This window comes from Pseudophryne corroboree, chromosome 3 (genome assembly GCF_028390025.1).
Source record: "Pseudophryne corroboree isolate aPseCor3 chromosome 3, aPseCor3.hap2, whole genome shotgun sequence".
NCBI lineage: Eukaryota > Metazoa > Chordata > Amphibia > Anura > Myobatrachidae > Pseudophryne > Pseudophryne corroboree.
Genome location: NC_086446.1, coordinates 487,153,816 through 487,173,694, shown reverse-complemented (window position 1 = coordinate 487,173,694; position 19,879 = coordinate 487,153,816). Strand labels below are relative to the sequence as shown.

The window sequence follows — 19,879 nt, the reverse complement described above, 5'->3', positions numbered from 1 at the left end:
ATGTAGAGAATGTAGCAGGTGTGTGTGGGGGGGTGGACCGTGGATGGGGGAGGGTGTGGTAGATGCTGCAGGTGGAGGGGCGGATGGGGGAGGGGTTTGGGAGGTGCTGCGAGTGGGGATGGGCGGGGGACTGGGGTCCGGAAATGCTATTGGGTGGGGGAAGGGCGGGGGTGGCGCGAGTGGGGGAAGGGCAGGGGTGGTTTTCTGAGGCGCTGGGGGTGTGGGGGTGGGTGAGGGGCGGGTGTTGGGGGGCCCCCGGATGGGGGAGGAAGTGTGTAGATGCTGCAGGTGGAGGGGAGGCGGATTGGGGAGTTGCGGGGGTTGCTGCTGATGGGGGAGGGTGTCTGTAGATGCTAGGGGTGGATGGGGGGTGCGTATGGGTGAGGGGCGTCGGGAGGTGCTGAGGGCGGGGGAGGGGGCGTAGGAGCATTGGATGGGGGAGGGGGTCCGTTGGGGGGGCTGGGTAGACCGGAGCGGGGCTGTTGGGGATGGGGGGAGGGGTTCCGAAGGCGATGCGGGTAGGGAAGGGCCTGGTTGTGGGGGTTGGGTGAGGGGGCCCAAAGCTGCTGTGGGTGGTGGAGGGGGGGGGGGAGGGGGGCATGGATGACGCGGGCGGGGTAGGGAGTCGGGAGGTACCGTGTGTAGGGGAGGAGAATGGGTGCCGCGGGTGGGAGAGGGGCATCTGCCATTGTGTGGCGGATCGGGTCTAGAGGCGCCGCAGGTGGTGGAGGGGTGGTTGCGGGTGTTGCAGCGGGTGGGGGACAGGGTCAAAGGGTGGCAGGGGAGGGGGGGTTGTGGGGGTGCTGAGGGTGGGGGAGGGGTGGGTGGTGCGGGTGGGGAAGGGACAGTTGCGGGGGTTGCTGCGGTGTGGGGGAGGGTGTCTGTAGATGGTACGGGTGGAGGAGGGTTGATGCGGGGAGGGGGTGTGTGGATGGGTGAGGGGGAAGAGGGCTGCGGGTGGTGGAGGGGCAGGATGCTGCGGGTGGGGTTGGGAGGCGCGATGTGGGGGGGAGAAGCATGGGTGGTGTGGATTGGAGGGGGTGAGGAGTTGCCGCGGGTGGTGGAGGGGCAGTTGTGGGGGTTGGTGTGGGTAGGGGACGGGGTCTGTGGGCGGTAGGGGAGGGGCGGTTGTGGGGGTGCCGAGGGTGGGGGAGGGGTGGGGAAGGGAGGTGTGCGGGGGATGCTGTGGTGTGTGGGAGGGGGGGCGCAGATGGGTGAGGTGGTCGGGAGGGGTGGGGGGGCTGCAAATGGGGAGGAGGTCTGGAGGTGGTGTGAATAGTGGAGGAGATATGGCGGGTGGGGGAGGGGCAGGTGTAGGGCTGTTGGGGATGGGGGAGGGGTTCCGAAGGCGCTGCGGGTGGAGAAGGGGCTGGATGCAGGGGTGCGGTGGATGGTGGAGGGGGTCCGGAGATGCTGCGGGTGGTGGAGGGGCAGGTGTGGGGGTGCGTGGATGCCACGGGTGGGGGAGGGGGGTGCTGCATGTGGGGTAGGGGGTTGGGAGCTGCCGTGTGTGGGGGGAGAAGCATGGGTGGTGCGGGTGGGATAGGGGCAGGTGCGGTGGTGTGGGGGATGGGGTCTGGAAGTGCCGTGGGTGGGGGACGGGGTCCTATACACACAGCAGGATAGTGGTCTATACAGCATGGCCATATACAGACACAGCGACTGCACTCCTGTCCGTACTCACCATTTGTGTCTGTGCTGGGGCCCCGGCATTCCCATGGGCCGGCACTTCCCCACACAGCTGCAGTATGGTCGACACTGGCGCCACCTCCTCCTCCGCTCCTCAGTGTCTCTATCCAGAGAAGGGCCTGAGAGAGTCACCTCCTCACACAGCAGCAGCACGTTCAGCTCGCCCGCTGCTGCCTCCTCCGCTCCACCGCCGGCCCTGCACCCCGGGGCACACAGCTGAGCAGTCCCCCAGGCAGCATGGTGGCGAGAGGGACTGCGTCTGGAGAGCTGCTGGGAGGGGTGAGACTTTGTTTTTGTGGAGCTGGGGGCAGGAGTGGCGAGAGCCCTGGCGCCGGCACACAGACAGGTGCGGGTGACGGGGCTGTGGTAGTGCAGGTGTTCTCGGCGTTGTGGTGATGGGGGCTGGCGGAACACTGTTGGCCGGGGTTGGGACACAGTTTGTGCTGGGGTTGTGGGGAGGGCGGGTGCGGTGTGGACAGTATGCTGCGGGACTGTGTGGCCGCGGCTCGCCTGCAAAGTGACAGATGGGGCAGGGGTTGTGCGGAGGGGGGGTTATCGGCGGTGTGCGCTGCGGGTGTCGGGCTGGCCGTGGTGGGGAAGGTTGATGCGCAGATGACGGGAGGGGTGGTGTGCGGTGCGCATGGCCGGGTGGCCGTGGTGCGTGTCCCTGGCCAGGATGGGAGATGGTGCTGGGCTTGTGGGGCAGGTGGGTTTGGTGCAGTTGGGTTAGGGTGGGCAGTGTGTGGTGGTGAGTTATGCAGGCGTCGGGGTGGGGGGGGGGCCCGTCAGTGGCTGCATGTGGGAGCTGGTGGTGGGGGTGTTGGGGTTGTGTGGTATGGGTGACAGTGGGTTGTAGGTGGCAAGGGAGGGGTCCATGCGTACCTGGCACTGTGGGGCGTCCGTGCTCTGGAGGCTACAGGCTGGGGATGGTGGGCGGATTCTGTGGCTGCTGCTCCGTTCTGCTAGTGGTGTGCTGGGACAGGGCAGGAGCTGCTAACTCCACCCAGCCCTGTGACTCCACCCAGCGTTAGAGCGCCAGGCACAGAGTCACAAGGCAAATATATAGGAGATTGCAAAGATAAAGCCCAGAGAGTAATATACAATCCAGGGAGAGAAATACAAGTGCAGTAGCAGACATTAAAGAGTCGGAAGGAAAAATAGGATTTTAATACCTACCGGTAAATCCTTTTCTCCTAGTCCGTAAAGGATGCTGGGGTCCACTTCAGTACCATGGGGTATAGACGGTTCCGCAGGAGACATGGGCACTTTAAGACTTTTTCAGAGTGTGAACTGGCTCCTCCCTCTATGGCCCTCCTCCAGACCTCAGTATAGGAACTGTGCGCAGGGAGACGGACATTTCGAGAAAAGGATTTACTTTTAAGTTCATGGTGAGATCATACCAGCTCACACTTCAACCATGCCGCACAACATGGCATTGAACAAAACACATGCCAACAGGCATGAACATTACAGCAAACGTGCTGAAAACATTTACAACAAAATAACAATTGCAGGTAAAGTACACACTGGGCTGGGTGCCCAGCATCCTCTACGGACTAGGAGAAAAGGATTTACCGGTAGGTATTAAAATCCTGTTTTCTCATACGTCCTAGAGGATGCTGGGGTCCACTTCAGTACCATGGGGTTATACCAAAGCTCCAGTATGGGCGGGAGAGTGCGGATGTCCCTGCTGCACCGATTGACCAAACTTTAGGTCCTCATCGGCCAAGGTGTCAAACTTGTAAAACTTAGCAAACGTGTTTGTCCCTGACCAAGTAGCTGCTCGGCAAAGTTTTAATGCAAAGACCCCCCGGGCAGCCGCCCAGGATGAGCCCACCTTCCTAGTAGAATGGGCATTCACCGAATTCGGTATCGGCAATCCTGCCGTGGAATGAGCGTGCTGAATCGTACCTCTGATCCAGCGTGCAATAGTTTGCTTAGAAGCAGGACACCCAATCTTGTTGGGAGCATACAGGACAAACAGAGCCTCTGTTTTCCGTATCCGAGCTGTTCTTGCGACATAAATTCTCAAAGCCCTGACCACATCCAGAGACTTTGAAGCAGCAAAGGTGTCAGTGGCCACTGGCACCACAATAGGTTGGTTTATTTGAAAAGAAGAAACCACCTTTGGAAGAAATTGCTGACTAGTTCTGAACTCCGCCCTTTCTTCGTGGAAAATCAAGTAAGGGCTCTTGTGAGACAAGGCCCCTAACTCAGACACCCTCCTTGCGGATGCCAAGGCTAACAGAATGACCACTTTCCAAGTGAGAAACTTCAACTCTATGTCCTGGAGAGGTTGAAACCAATCCGATTGAAGGAACTGCAACACCACGTTAAGATCCCATGGTGCCACAGGAGGCACAAATGGAGGTTGGATGTGCAGAACCCCTTCACGAATGTCTGAACTTCTGGAAGGGAGGCCAATTGTTTCTGAAAGAAAATGGACAAGGACGAAATCTGGACCTTGATCGAACCCAATCGTAGGCCCGCATCCACACCCGCCTGGAGAAAACGGAGAAAACGACCTAACAAACTCTTCCGTTGGAGCCTTCTTGGATTGACACCAAGACACATATTTTCTCCAAATACGGTGGTAATGTTTAGCCGTTACTCCTTTCCTGGCCTGAATAAGAGTGGGAATAACTTCTTTGGGAATACCCTTCCGGCATGGATCCGGTGCTCAACAGCCATGCCTTGAAACGTAGCTACGGTAAGTCTTGATACACGCACGCCCCCTGCTGCAGCAGGTCCTCTCGAAGCGGAAGAGGCAGAGGATCTTCTATGAGCAACTCCTGAAGATCTGGATACCAAGTCCTCCGTGGCCAGTCCGGGACAATGAGGATCGCTCGAACCCCTGTTCTTATGATCTTGAGAACTTTCGGTATGAGTGGAAGTGGAGGGAAGACTATTAACCGACTGAAACATCCACTGCTATTGCTTGAGGGTCTCTCGACCTGGAACAATATCTCTGAAGCTTCTTGTTGAGACGAGATGCCATCATGTCTACTTGAGGAACCCCCCAAAGACTTGTCACCTCTGCGAAGACTTTTTGGTGGAGGCCCCATTCTCCTGGATGGAGATCATGTCTGCTGAGCAAGTCTGCTTCCCAGTTGTCCACTCCCGGAATGAAAATTGCCGACAGAGCTCTTGCATGCCTTTCTGCCCAGAGGAGAATGTTTGTCACCTCTGCCATTGCCGCTCTGCTTTTCGTTCCGCCCTGACTGTTTATGTACGCGACTGCTGTTACATTGTCCGACTGGATCTGTACGGGTTGATCTTGAAGAAGATGCCCCGCTTGTAGAAGGCCGTTGTAAATGGCTCTCAACTCCAGAACGTTTATGTGAAGACAAGTTTCTTGACTTGACCACCTTCCTTGGAAGCTTTCCCCCTGTGTGACTGCTCCCCAGCCTCGGAGACTTGCATCCGTGGTTACTAGGACCCAGTCCTGAATCCCGAACCTGCGTCCCTCTAGTAGGTGAGAACTGTGTAGCCACCACAGGAGCGAAATTCTGGCTTTGGATGACAGGATTATCCTCTGATGCATGTGTAGATGGGATCCGGACCACTTGTCCAACAGGTCCCACCGGAATACTCTGGCATGGAATCGACCAAACTGTATGGCCTCATAGGTCGCTACCATCTTTCCCAACAACCGATTGCATTGATGAATCGACACTCTTGTTGGTTTCAGAATTTGTTTGACCATTCTCTGGATTTCCAAAGCCTTTTCTACTGGAAGAAATACCCTCTGCACCTCTGTGTCCAGTATCATCCCCAGAAAGGACAATCTTGTCGTCTGTTCCAACTGCGACTTTGGAAAATTTATGATCCAACCGTGTTGTTGAAGTATTGTCAAGGAGAGTGCAATGTTCTGCACCAACCTTTCTCCGGACCTCACTTTTATCAGGAGATCGTCCAGGTAAGGAATTATATTGACTCCTTGCTGTCGAAGGAGGACCATCATTTCCGCCATCACCTTGGTGAACACTCTTGGTGCCGTGGAGAGTCCGAACGGCAACATCTGAAATTGGTAATGACAATTCTGTATTGCGAATCTCAGATAAGCTTGATGTGGAGGATAAATGGGAACATGTAAGTAGGCATCTTTTATGTCCACTGACACCATGAAGTCCCCCTCCTCTAGACTGGAAATCACTGCCCTCAGAGATTCCATCTTGAACTTGAACCTTTGCAGGTAGAGGTTCAGAGTTTTCAGGTTTAGAATCTGTCTGACCGAGCCGTCCGGCTTCGGAACTACGAATAGGCTTGAATAAAACCCTTCTCCTTGTTGTACCAAGGGAACCAGGACAATGACTTGATCCTGACACAATTTTTGTATTGCTGCTGCCACCACTTCCCTGTCTGGGATAGAAGCTGGCAAGGTCGATTTGAAAAATCGGCTTGGGGGAATGTCTTGAAACTCCAGCTTGTACCCTTGGGACACTACTTGTACAACCCACGGGTCCAGGCCAGATTGAACCCAGAACTGACTGAAGAGTTTCAGACGTGCCCCCACCTGAGCGGACTCCCGCAAGGGAGCCCCAGCGTCATGCTGAAGATTTGGCAGAAGCAGAGGTTGATTTCTGCTCCTGTGATCCTGGAGACACAGTGGCCTATTTTCCTTTTCCCCTTCCTTTACCCGCAAAGAAAGGGGAACCTTTACCCTTTTTGTATTTATTGGGCCGAAAGGACTGCATCTGAGAGTGGTGTGTCTTTTTTGCCGGCGCAGGAGCATTAAGCAAGAATGTCGACTTACCAGCGGTAGCCTCAGGAACTAAGGCATCCAGCACATCTCCAAACAAGGCCTCACTTTTATACGGGAGAGCCTCCATATTCCTTTTGGAATCTGCGTCAGCATTCCATTGGCGAATCCACAACAGAGGGCAATTTCAGCCCTCTGTGCTGAAATTGCCATGGTACGGCTCTTGATCCCAAGAGACAAATATCTTTCATGGCTTCTAGAATGTACGCAGCAGCGTCTTTGATATGACCTAACGTTAGGAGTATCTCGTCTCTATCTATTGTGTCAATGTCTGATGACAAGTTTTCTGACCACTTTTCAATAGCACTACTCACCCACGCACAGGCAATGGTAGGCCTGAGTAGTGTCCCATTGGCCACATAAATAGATTTCAACGTATTCTCTAACTTGCGGTCTGCCGGCTCCTTAAATGAAGCCGTCCCAGGCGCAGGGAGAATTACCTTTTTTGTTAACCGCGACAGGGCACTGTCTAAAACGGGGTGACTCCCACCTTTTCCTGTCCTCTGCAGGGAAAGGGTAAGCTACCTGAATTCTTTTGGGAACCTGAAATTTCTTTTCACGATTGGTCCATACTCCCTCAAAGAGACTATTCAGCTCATGAGATGGAGGAAAAGTTACATTTATTTTCTTTTCTTTACAAAAGTAAGCCTTCTCCTGTGGTAAAGGAGGGGCCTCCGTAACTTCTAACACCTCCTTTATTGGATCTATTCCCCTGGAGTCACTAGTGTCGACACAGTAATCAGAGTCCGTGTCGGTATCAGTTTGTACTATTTGTGCAAATGACCTTTTATGTGACCCAGAGGGGTCCCCTGTGGAAGAGAAGGCAGAACTATTAAAAATCACATCTTCGAAAGATTTTCTCTGTTCACACTATGACGTAATTCTTTCACCCATTCAGGTTCTTGGTGTGACGGTAGCGCCACCACATTACAACTCTGTGTCCCTAAAATGGCTCCCTCAGGGGAAGAGCTCCCTGCCTCAGACATGCCACACAAGTGCACAATCACACCACAGACACTCCGGGGCTTATAGGGGACAGACCCACAGAAAAATCTGTCAGAGGGACACAGAAAGGAATTGCCAGTCCACAACTCCAGCGCTCAAAGAAAAAATCCCTGTGTTGTGTAATTTGTACACAGAGACTTTCCGCGCTATATATATTGCCAATAATAGGTTATAGTACCACAATATACACTTCCCCCCCCCCTTTTTTTCCCTCTGATACTTGAGTCAGAAGTGGAGAGGAGGATCAGCGTTTCTTCACCTGCTGTCTGCTGGAAGAAAATGGCGCTGAGCAGTGTGCTGGCTGCCTGAGGAAGAAGCCCCGCCCCCTGCAATGGTGCGTTTTTCCTCATCTATTGAAATTTAGATATTTATACTGGCGGGGGTGTTGGACTGTGCTACAGCATCATATGTCACCTTTTGCCAGTGAGAGTAGGTTTCATGCTGCCCAGGGCGCCCCCCCCCCCCCTGCGCCCTGCACCCTGCTGTGCACTGTTATGGAGAGCATGTTCGCGCAGCGTTCCCCCTCGCTGCGCGGTACCTTAAGCCGTCACGATGACCGGAGATCCCTCTCTGAAGACCTCCGGTAATATTACTCACCAGTCTTCTGACTTCTGGCTCTGTTAGGGGGGTGACGGCATGCTGTGGGAGTGAGCGCATAGCCGCAGCTAGTGTTCAGTACCCTTCAGGAGCTAATGGTGTCCTGTCAGCAGAAGCAGAGCCATGAAACTCTTTAGGAAGTTGGTTCCTACTTCTTCCCCCTAAGTCCCACAAAGCAGAGAAACCTAACATAAAGTCTTTTAGTGAAACTCAGTAGAGCTCCACTAGAGTGCGACCAGTCTGCCTGGGCACATTTTCTAAACTGAGGTCTGGAGGAGGGGCATAGAGGGAGGAACCAGTTCACACTCTGAAAAAGTCTTAAAGTGCCCATGGCTGCTGCAGAACCGACTATACCCCATGGTACTGAAGTGGACCCCCAGCATCCTCTAGGACGTATGAGAAAGGTTCCTACCATGAGGCGCTTACGGTATAATTACATTAATGCAAACAACTGCAAACAAACTTCAGGTCAACTGGACACAAGGGTCTAAGTATAAGGTCATATAGTTATTTCACAGCTGTGTAGGTGATTGATAGCAGATAAGTAGTTTGCAGATTGACATGAACAAGGAGCAAACAATCTCCTGGAATTCCTGGCAATGTTTCCTCCACCTCCCATTCTGCACTATTGCCCCATACAGTATGTATATTTCTGTTCTCCCTGCAGGGGGCGGTTTGATAACAGAGATGTTGCAGTGAAGAGAATATTGCCGGAATGTTTCAGTTTCGCAGATAGGGAGGTTCAGATGCTGAAAGAGTCTGACGAGTATCCCAACGTAATCCGCTATTTCTGTACAGAAAGAGACCGCCAGTTTCAATACATTGCCATCGAGCTATGCGTGGCCACACTGCAAGAGGTAAGGGGTCAGGGTTATGTAGGGTGCTTAAGCCTCTGTTGCCAGAATGATCTGTATGAGCAATGCATTCTCTGTTAATGCCCATATTATGTGGTATTGAAAGGCTGGTACAGATTACCGGAGAGCAATCCATTTTAAGGACATAGTAATTTCACTTTATTCTTGGTGCGCTATTTTGTGGTGTAAGAGGTTCTCGATAAACAGACCTAGACTCTAATGGGAAGTATCCATGAATCAAGTACGAGGCAACTTAATAGAAATAACTTGTTCATTTGTGTTCTGTCAGTATGTAGAAGAAAAGGACTTTGATCGTCATAACCTGGAGCCCATAACCCTCCTCGAGCAGACAATGTCAGGGCTGGCTTACCTTCATTCTCTTAATATTGGTACGTTATCTAAAATCAAGAGAGTTAAAAGCTGAAATACATTTATCTTTAACTTGTGGGGTAATGTTATTGTTAATCAGCTTTTCTATTCTGTCAAGGAATTTAGGGGAACATTTACTAAGCAGTGATAAGAGCGGAGAAGTGAGCCAGTTGAGAAATTTCCGCATCAACCAATCAGCAGCTCTGTATCATTTTATAGTATGCAAATTATATCTGTTACTTCAGTGCTGATTGGTTGCCATGGGCAACTTCTCCACTGGCTCACGTCTCTGCTCTTATCACTGCTTCGTAAATGTAAAGCAGTTCATTTAACACTAAGGGGTAAAGTCATTCTTGTTTTCACATAAACCTTTCCTATTTGTGACCATAAACCTGGTCTTGTTTTATGGGGGCTTCATTTACAGTTTCTAAAAATGTGAGCATACAGCTGTATCCTCAGACAGATGAAGCCGCGCTCATCTGAGGTGGCTCCATTGCAAACGTGCACTCCCGGCGTGACTAGGCGATCCGTCCGCCTAGTCACGCCGGGAGTGCACAGAACAGAGACGCTCCCATTCAGAGCGTCTGTCCGGGCGTGCGGACTGAGAGAGTCTCCATTCAAGTGAATGGGGTGCGTCTCCATCTGGGACGTTCTCGGCGCAGGTGCGCCTAGTCACAGACAGAGCCACGACTAGCGTGGCTCCATCTGTACATCGTTGCAGCAGTCACTCCAAACAGCCCCTCTTGGCACGCCAGGTCGCATGAGAATCTATTAGCAGTAGGCGACTTTTTTTACTACTGCATTGCCGTAAATGTGTTTTGTGTTCACAGCGCAATGTGACTAGGATGCACGAGGAAACTGCTGATTAATTTGATATGACACTTATATATCTGTGTGCGACTGAGTCCCTGAATCTGCATACAAAGTGCTACAGTGTAGCAGCCGTGGGTTTTTTTTCCAATTCAAGTTCTGCTCTGTGTCGCACACAGTATACAAGTTTCATATACAGTATCAAATTAATCAGCACAGTCTCCTCGTGTGTCCTAGTCGCATTGCATTGCGAATAAGATGCATTTTCAGGAAAAAAGACGCTCGGTGTTATCTGTACAAGGTCACTCTTGGCAGTATTCAGCATAAATCCATTGTCTCTTGAATTAAAGGTTTCTTTCCTACAGTAATGTTTGTGGGAGGGTCTAAGCACTAGCTGGAGTTGGTACCTTATGCAGTTCTAAATGACAAACAATGTAACTTTTTGTAGAATATTGATGAGACCCTAAAACACAATTAAAGAAGCATGAGACATTGCAAAGTAATTATTTATTTGAATTCCTCTTTTCAGTGCACAGAGACTTGAAACCTCACAACATTCTGATCTCAATGCCCAATGCTCACGGCAAAGTGAAAGCCATGATCTCTGACTTTGGCTTGTGTAAGAAGTTGGCTGTGGGCAGACATAGTTTTAGCCGGAGATCAGGGGTCCCTGGCACAGAAGGCTGGATTGCCCCAGAAATGTTAAGTGAAGACTTTAAAGAAAACCCTGTAAGAGTTTACATTTGGATTATTTGTCTTTTGTGGTGTGATTTTAAAGCGCCTGGTTGTGTGTGATGCTGTGGTTTTTTGGGGGTTATTTTTTTTTGTTAAAGATTAGCGTTTTTCATTTACAGTGAACCGATGTATTAATGTATAGCTGAATAGCCCGCTGTTCCATTGACATGCCCTCAGCAATCTTAGGATACATGCAAACGTCCCGTTACTCCCCTGTTACACCACTGCGACCACAAATGGAGGCACAGCTGAGTTTGGCTTGGGAGCATATGAAATGCAAAGTCGTTCTAGATCTCTCTGCAACACTGACTCGCTCATCTGTGCACCAGTCCCAATCTGTGGCTGGAGGTTCAGTGTTATTTTGTAAGATTAGCATTTATTTTTAATTTACCATTTTTCTGACTAAGATAATTTCTTTTCAGACCTACACAGTGGACATCTTCTCTGCTGGCTGCGTGTTCTACTACGTGGTCTCGCAAGGGAAACATCCATTTGGCAAGTCCCTGCAGCGGCAAGCCAATATTCTCCTAGGAGCTTACAGTCTGGACTGTCTGAACCTAGAAAAACATGGTGAGTCTGGCATTTCCTGTCTGTAAAGCAAGTGAAGGATGACTGACTTCACTGAATGGGATTTTCAGAATCTTATTAAGAATCCGTTCCTGATTACATGATTTGTATTTGTTACAGAAGACCTTGTCGGACATCATCTGATAAAGCAAATGATAGACAAGGACCCTCAGAAACGACCGTCTGCTGAAGCGGTCCTCAAACATCCTTTTTACTGGAGTCTGGAAAAACAACTTCAGTTTTTCCAGGTTGGTTTCTTTATATTTTATCAATTATTACACACAGGCTTGCCATAATAACCCTTTAATCCAGAATACCTATGATTTACACCGGTTCGGTGACTGCTAAAAACCTGGTGAAATGCAGACTTGAATTTATCCAGCCACATAATACCTGTGTAAATCATAGGTGGATGGGATATTATGGAAAGCCTAATTGTACATATCTAGTGTCCTGACCAAGAAGGGGAATCGCCAACAGAAGACTGTACGTGAAAGCTCTGTATTAATGGATGACTAAACATAAACAAGTAAAAGTTTCCAAACCTTAAGTGGACCTCATTTTTCTACTGGACAACTTTAAAAAACTAAATAAATAAGACCAAAAAGAAAATACTGTTCTTTAATGAAAGCCGAAAAGTTATACTTATAACAAAGGAGCTAATTACTGTTTCCATTTGGTTCTTTTGGGCCGAAGAACATCATAAACAGGTTATATGCTAGAAAAGGGATATTGCATATTGGGTAAGGAGGATGAAAACTGTGAAAGGTCTGTCTTTGTACTTTGCACCCACCACTTATTATAGTTATGAATGAGGAGTGGTTATGTTAATAAAGTAGGAAATTGTGTGTGTATATATATATATGTGTGTGTATGTATGTATATATATATATATATATATATATATATATATATATATATATATAATATATTTTCCATTTCATAGCATGTTCAGCAGTAAGAATTTTTATATTTCTGGGGTTCTAATGTTTTGTGTATTCTACTCTCATCTCTTGATATAGGTTGTGTATTCTTTGCTGCTGTGTTTGCATGCTGCACATCCTGCATAATAGATGCCTAGTGTGGTTTCCATATTAATTTTCACCTTCCTCTGTTATCTCCGTGTTCTTTATTACATGTCTGCACAGTTACAGTTTATGAACCTATTCATGGTCTTTCTTAAAGGATGTGAGCGACAGGATAGAGAAAGAGGCGCTGGATGGTTTTATTGTCAGACAACTAGAAAAGGGTGGGAGAGAGGTGGTGAAATTCGACTGGCGAGAACATATCACTGTACCCCTGCAAACAGGTATGTTTATCAGGTATTGGGGGGTGTTACCAGTTGTATCCATACCATACACAGCACACTACTTTGTACACCTGAAAACAGGTATCCCAGTTGTGCTGCTCCTCTGATGTATCCAACCTTACACTATTATTTCCCCAACTCCAGTCCACTTGGACTCTTAACAGTACATGTTATGCATCTCAGGATCACAAGTGTAATAATTAGTACCACTTGTGTATATTAAAATGTGTTAGCCCATAGCTAATACACCTGTACACCAGCTAAGCGATCTAGAAGACATGTACTATTAAGCTGGATACACACTTACGGGCCCTACACACGTAAAGATTTCACTGAACGATATGAACGTTCTCGTTCATTAACGAACGAAAATTAATAAATATCGTTCAGTGCGTAGGCACCAACGATGAAAGATGCGCGGCCCAGCGCTCATTAATCTTTGGTGCTGGGTCGCTTATGCATGCATGTCAATATGGACACTCGTCCATATTAGCATGCAGGGCTATGGGGCCGGGTGACGGAGGGAGTGAAGAAACTTTGCTACCCCACCCCCCTCCTTATCCCCCCCACCCCCTTCCCCCCCACCCACCCTTTGCCGCCGGGTCAGCCGTATATATCGGCCGTTGAGCAGCTCGCCGAGTGTGTAGGGCCCATTATCCAATCTTCTGGGTTCCAACTACAGATCAGACAATACAATCCTACTGGAGCAGATATAACACCCAATCTATGCATACACAGCAGTCCAATTTTGATGCAGATCTCCAATCTCTCTCTGCTGAAAGGATTGTATCGCCATACACAATCTTCCAATCTTTCGCAGACTGGCTACCACTCACAGGGATGAATTGGGAGAAGAATTGAACAAACCAGTCACAGGAGTGTACACACTTTTTTTAAATTGGTCTAGTGATTGGCAATCTGGTCTCGTGATTTCTTTGCAGGTTTAAAAATCTTTTGAGAAGACCAGGTGATGAAACCTGAGCGTACACACTCAATGTCTGGCCAACTGGTTGCTCTTGGGTTGGAATGGATGAGAATTGGACAACTGTGTACTCTGTTTTAACTGGCTAGACACAGGGGGGTGATTCAGACCTGATAGTAGATGTGCTAAATGTAGCACATCTACGATCAGCTTCCCTGACATACGGGGGGACGCCCAGCACAGGGCTAGTCCGCCCCGCATGTCAGGGCCGACCCCCCTCCACAAGTACAAAAGCATCGCACAGCAGCGATGCTTTTGTATTGGAAGAGTAGTTCCCAGCCAGCGCAGCTCCTGCGCACTGGCAGGGAGCTACTCGTACCGTCGAAGCCCTGGTCGCAACGGCTGCGTGTGATGGTCTGGGCACGCCTGCATTGCCCGAACTGCGCCCCCTAAATGGCGGACAAATGCTGCCGGCCCGCCCCCTCCAGCCCAGTGACCGCCTCTGCCTGTCAATCAGGCAGAGGTGATCGCAGGGCTAAGACAGCGGTCTGCCATGTGCCTGCGCACTGCGGCGCATGCGCAGTTCAGGCCTGAACGCTGTTGTGCGAAAACACACAGCACTGATCGGGTCTGGATTCGCCCCATAATATCTTCCAACCAGCCAACTATTTGGTTAGTTGGAATGAAAATTCGGTAATGTACGGGAGCAAATGACAATCACTCGTTTGCTCCCAAACATTAGAAAATGGTCATTTAGACAAGTTGGTTAAATCTGTTTGATTTACTCAATTTATCTGAATGAGCGTTTTTGTCCATTTCCCAGCACTTGGGAGCAAATTTCCAATTATCATTTGTTCCCACACAATTACCAGATTCTCGTTCCAATCAGCCAACTGTAAAGATTTTTAGATGTGTGGACAGTTTTATGGGTCCCTGACAACTGGAGCTGGGCAAACACTGCCCTACACCGTACAGTTCACTGTAACCTGCAAGCAGATAGCCGTGTGTCCTGCTTCACTATATATCGGTGATATCAGATATGTCCACACCATACCATACACTACACTGTAACCTGCAAGCACATAGACGGCTATCTTGCTCCAGCGACTATCTGGAATAATGTGTCCATATCCTGCAAGGTACAAGACTCTGTACCCCTGAAAGCATGTTGTCCTGGTGTCATATTCCGCTCAGGATCTGAGATATTAGCAGATGTGTCCATACCATAGATAGTACACTGCAATGTAACTGTGCAAAAAGGTTTTGGAGTCGTCCTCCTCCCCTGAATATCACAAAATATACTGTAAGTCCCCAGTATTGCCAGCCCGTATCTCTCCTATACTTGCTTTTCCCCCCTTTGCCCTTTCCTTTGGGAAGCAGACTAGATTATTGATACTCAAATTATTAAAAGTAAAATGTTATGATGTGAAGTTATAGAGCTTACTTTCTCCCCATTCAAAAGAAATAATACTTTGGTAGAATGGAACACTCTTGTCTTGTTATACAGTATACTGTGATCAGAGCCGGTGCAAGGGTGTTCTACGCCCTCCCTCCCATACTTAATAAATAGTACCCCCAATTCAAATTACTCTACACAGCAGTACTATCTTATTCACTTTACACCACACGTAGTGTCCCTGATTCATATTACACCTCATAGTAGTGCCTCTTTATTCACGTTACGACACACAGTAGTGACTTATATACACAATGCCCCCAGTAGTAGTGCCCATTACAGATAATGCCCACAGTAGTAGTGACCCTTAAACGCCTAATGCCCATAGTAGTGGCCAAAACACACACAATGCCTACAGTAGTAGTGTCCCTTACACGTAATGACCACAAGAGGGGAGGGGGAGAAGACTGAAGAGTTTTCAGTAACGCTGACTGGTGTGCATACAGATTGACAGGTGCAGCAGGGAGGAGAGGAGGGATTCGGGCGCAAACGCAGGATTCATAGGGGGAGCTTTCCAAATATATACAACAAACAGCAGCACTCCAAGGACTTGTACAGTGCATCTGGAAAGTATTCACAGCGCTTCACTTTTTCCACAATTTGTTATGTTACAGCCTTATTCCAAACTGGAATAAATACATTTCTCTGACGTCCTAGTGGATGCTGGGGACTCCGTAAGGACCATGGGGAATAGCGGCTCCGCAGGAGACTGGGCACAGCTAAGAAAGATTTAGGACTACCTGGTGTGCACTGGCTCCTCCCTCTATGACCCTCCTCCAGACCTCAGTTAGAATCCTGTGCCCGGCTGAGCTGGATGCACACTAGGGGCTCTCCTGAGCTCCTAGAGAGAGAGTATATTTTAGGCTTTTTATTTTACAGTGAGATCTGCTGGCAACAGACTCACTGCAGCGAGGGACTAAGGGGAGAAGAAGCGAACCTACCTAACTGGTGGTAGCTTGGGCTTCTTAGGCTACTGGACACCATTAGCTCCAGAGGGATCGACCGCATGGAACCGCCCATTGATGTTCGGTCCCAGAGCCGCGCCGCCGGCCCCCTTACAGAGCCAGAAGCAAGAAGAGTCCGGAAAATCAGCGGCAGAAGACATCAGTCTTCACCAAGGTAGCGCACAGCACTGCAGCTGTGCGCCATTGCTCCTCATACACACTTCACACTCCAGTCACTGAGGGTGCAGGGCGCTGGGGGGGGCGCCCTGAGCAGCAATAAAAACACCTTGGCTGGCAAAATCATCACAATATAAAGCCCCAGAGGCTATATATGTGATAAATACCCCTGCCAGAATCCATAAAAAAGCGGGAGAAAAGTCCGCGAAAAAGGGGCGGAGCTATCTCCCTCAGCACACTGGCGCCATTTTCTCTTCACAGTGCAGCTGGAAGACAGCTCCCCAGGCTCTCCCCTGTAGTTTTCAGGCTCAAAGGGTTAAAAAGAGAGGGGGGGCACTAAATTTAGGCGCAATATTGTTTATACAAGCAGCTATTGGGGGAAAAAATCACTCAGTTATAGTGTTAATCCCTGCATTATATAGCGCTCTGGTGTGTGCTGGCATACTCTCTCTTTGTCTCCCCAAAGGACTTTGTGGGATCCTGTCCTCAGTCAGAGCATTCCCTGTGTGTGTGCTGTGTGTCGGTACGGCTGTGTCGACATGTGGGATGAGGAAGGTTACGTGGAGGTGGAGCAGAGGCCGATAAATGGGATGTCGTCCCCTGTGGGGCCGACACCAGAGTGGATGGATAGGTGGAAGGTATTAACCGACAATGTCAACTCCTTACAAGGCTGGATGACGTAAAACAGCTGTGGGACAGCCGGCTTCTCAGCCCGCGCCTGCCCAGGCGTCTCAAAGGCCATCAGGGGCTCAAAAAAGCGCCCGTTACCTCAGATGGCAGACACAGATGTCGACACGGAGTCTGACTCCAGTGTCGACGAGGTTGAGACATATACACAATCCACTAGGAACATCCGTTACATGATCTCGGCAATGAAAAATGTGTTACGCATTTCTGACATGAACCCAAGTACCACATAAAAGGGGTTTTATTTTTGGGGAGAAAAAGCAGCCAGTGTTTTGTTCCCCCATCAGATGAATGAATGAAGTGTGTAAAGTAGCGTGGGTTCCCCCAATAAGAAACTGGTAATTTCTAAAAAGTTACTGATGGCGTACCCTTTCCCGCCAAAGGATAGGTCATGTTGGGAGATGTCCCTTAGGGTGGATAAGGCGCTCACACGTTTGTCAAAAAAGGTGGCACTGCCGTCTTAGGATACGGCCACCTTGAGGGAGCCTGCTGATAAAAAGCGGGAGGCTATCCTGAAGTCTGTATATACACACTCAGGTTATATACTGAGACCTGCAATTGCCTCAGCATAAATAGTGCTGCTGCAGCGGGGTCTGATACCCTGTCGGATAATATTAATACTCTAAGACAGGGATAATAGTTTGCTAACATAGAGCATATTAAAGACGTCGTCTTATATATAAAGGATGCACAGAGGGATATTTGCCGGCGGGCATCCAGAATTAATGCAATGTCCATTCTGCCAGGAGGGTATTAGAAACCCGGCAGTGGACAGGTGATGCTGCCTATAAAAGGCACATGGATATTCTAAAAAAGCAACCTCAAACTTAGAAAGCGCTTAAGCTCTTGTGTGTGTCAGCTGTGCAGCTCCTTAAAAATACACCTCCTCTCAATTGTGCACTGCTGCTTTCAATAGTGGGTTTGTTGAGTCCCAATAATTTAAATATAAATCAAGGAAAGAAGTTGAAAGCGCTGTCCACTATAAAAGAGTTTTTTATTTGATTAAAAATTATAAAATCACTATTCACATATATCCTTATCAATACTGATCTAAAGGTTTAGACATTGAAACATATTACAAACCATAGCTGTTTTCAGTGGTACCTATTAGTGAAACAGTTTAAACACAGTGGGTAACTTGCATTAAATTGACACACTCTGCATCCAATTAAACAATTGTGTTAGATGTCACACACTAATCCCTCAGTGTTTATTCCTTTTTGATGGTTCACTCCTTTGGGCAGCCTCCTATAAACGTAATTGGAAGGGTTAAATGCTGACAGTCCCAGACATATCCGGAGAGATATGTTCACCACAAATCTGAATTAAATATATATCCTCCCGCTGGGACAATAATACATCCAAAGCCACAGATTGAGAGCACGCAATGTCAAATTTAAGGAGATAAAGTAGCTACTTTTCTTGGTACAATCCCTTAATTGGCGGCTATTGATACTGAATAAATTGCCGTTCTGACGGGCGTCCCCGTCTGGTGATAAAGTTACTTATATACAGTAGGACTCCTATTTAATAAGCATGCTCCACAGTTCATTCGTGAGTTCTTATTCAATAAATGGAGGCCGCATGCACGGCTGATCTCACCCCTGTTCTTATCGGCTACTGCTCCCGCCGGGCGTCCGTGGGTGTCTTAGGCAGCATCCGGCTGCTTCTCCTGCACCGAGACTCTCGCGGACCGCCTCTCCCAAAACAGTACCACAGAAAACTTGCAGTGGTGTGGTCTGTCGGGCTGGTTCGCTCCGGCGGTATCTGTCAGCGGCTGCGCGCTGCCTGCACAGCTCCCGAGATTTTGCCAGGTGTCTTGCCGACAGGGGGGAGATCAAGACTGTTTTCACAATAAGGTCCACATGCACAAGGGACACTCTTGACGCGTTTCTCAGCCGTATGTCTATGGCTGTTTCCTCAGAAGAATGTGCTCCCTTTCCTATTCACTGCTTTTATCCTCAGTGAGATCTCAATCAGTATCTTAATAGGGTCCTTCTGTTCATTAACCCTTTCGCTTTCAGGATCCATTCATATACCTGTAGTTGCTAACAGCAACCTTATAATTATTGATCCTAGAAACCTACACAGTATTAAAACATCTCTAATAACAACCTATATAGGAACTGTTTTGTCACACAGCCGACACACACTATAAGACATCCTCTAAATCACAAATAAATTATATAAAATAAACCATTTCACTTATAATAGATGTTTACTGCTTAGATCAGCCATCCAATAATTTATATCTATTAATAATCCGTATTGTCATGAACAGGCTATATACATTTAGCATCAAATTTCTACAATATATAGAGTTAAGAATGAAAGACAGACTATGAATCATATATAATTAAAAAATATATATTGTGGAAATTTTTACATACCCCTATTTCCCACAATATAAGTTTAAAACGTAGGGAAATACCCATACTATGCATTTTACATGGACAAACACGTTATGGTAATTTATCAAGGACCCAGTTAATAATTATGGGTTCATTATAGACTAGAGACCCAGGTTCACATTACACCCATATTTAACATAGGGAATTGATCAATTAGTAATAAATCCTAAACCAAATATCCACGTACCAATGTTATTAATATTAATAATAATAACCTCAATATTTAATATTAAATTAAAAATACTATAAAGGAACTAAAAAAGAGAGAGACTAAAAAATGAGACTACAAAGGCAGGAATCCATGGGGTGTCTCTCTGTAATTAATCATATCAACCACATCCTTTGTAGAAAAATTGGAACCCTAATGGCTCATCACCTTAATCCCCTTTCAAACAGAGTGGGCAACTCAATAACGTAGATTGAATAGTATATATACACACATAGTATAATATATGTGAATATATAGAGAATACCAACAAGTACACCTTTAACTACACATTATTCAGTTCAATTGTATCATTAAGACCACATGGTACCAACGTCCCTAACTTGAAAATCCAAAAGGCTTCTTTCTTGCATAGCTCC

The 19,879-nt window shown here is 48.2% G+C and overlaps 1 protein-coding gene across 2 annotated transcripts in view; it reads left to right on the top strand.

The window, feature by feature from the left end:
* ERN1 (endoplasmic reticulum to nucleus signaling 1) overlaps positions 1-19,879 on the top strand; it is a 159,814-nt gene that overhangs the window by 130,914 nt on the left and 9,021 nt on the right. For both annotated transcript variants that reach the window (XM_063960906.1, XM_063960907.1), the window contains exons 15-20: positions 8,721-8,910; positions 9,197-9,296; positions 10,616-10,815; positions 11,244-11,391; positions 11,509-11,636; positions 12,574-12,697. In XM_063960906.1, coding sequence (XP_063816976.1) covers positions 8,721-8,910; positions 9,197-9,296; positions 10,616-10,815; positions 11,244-11,391; positions 11,509-11,636; positions 12,574-12,697 — 890 coding nt within the window. The remainder of the gene's footprint in view (positions 1-8,720; positions 8,911-9,196; positions 9,297-10,615; positions 10,816-11,243; positions 11,392-11,508; positions 11,637-12,573; positions 12,698-19,879) is intronic.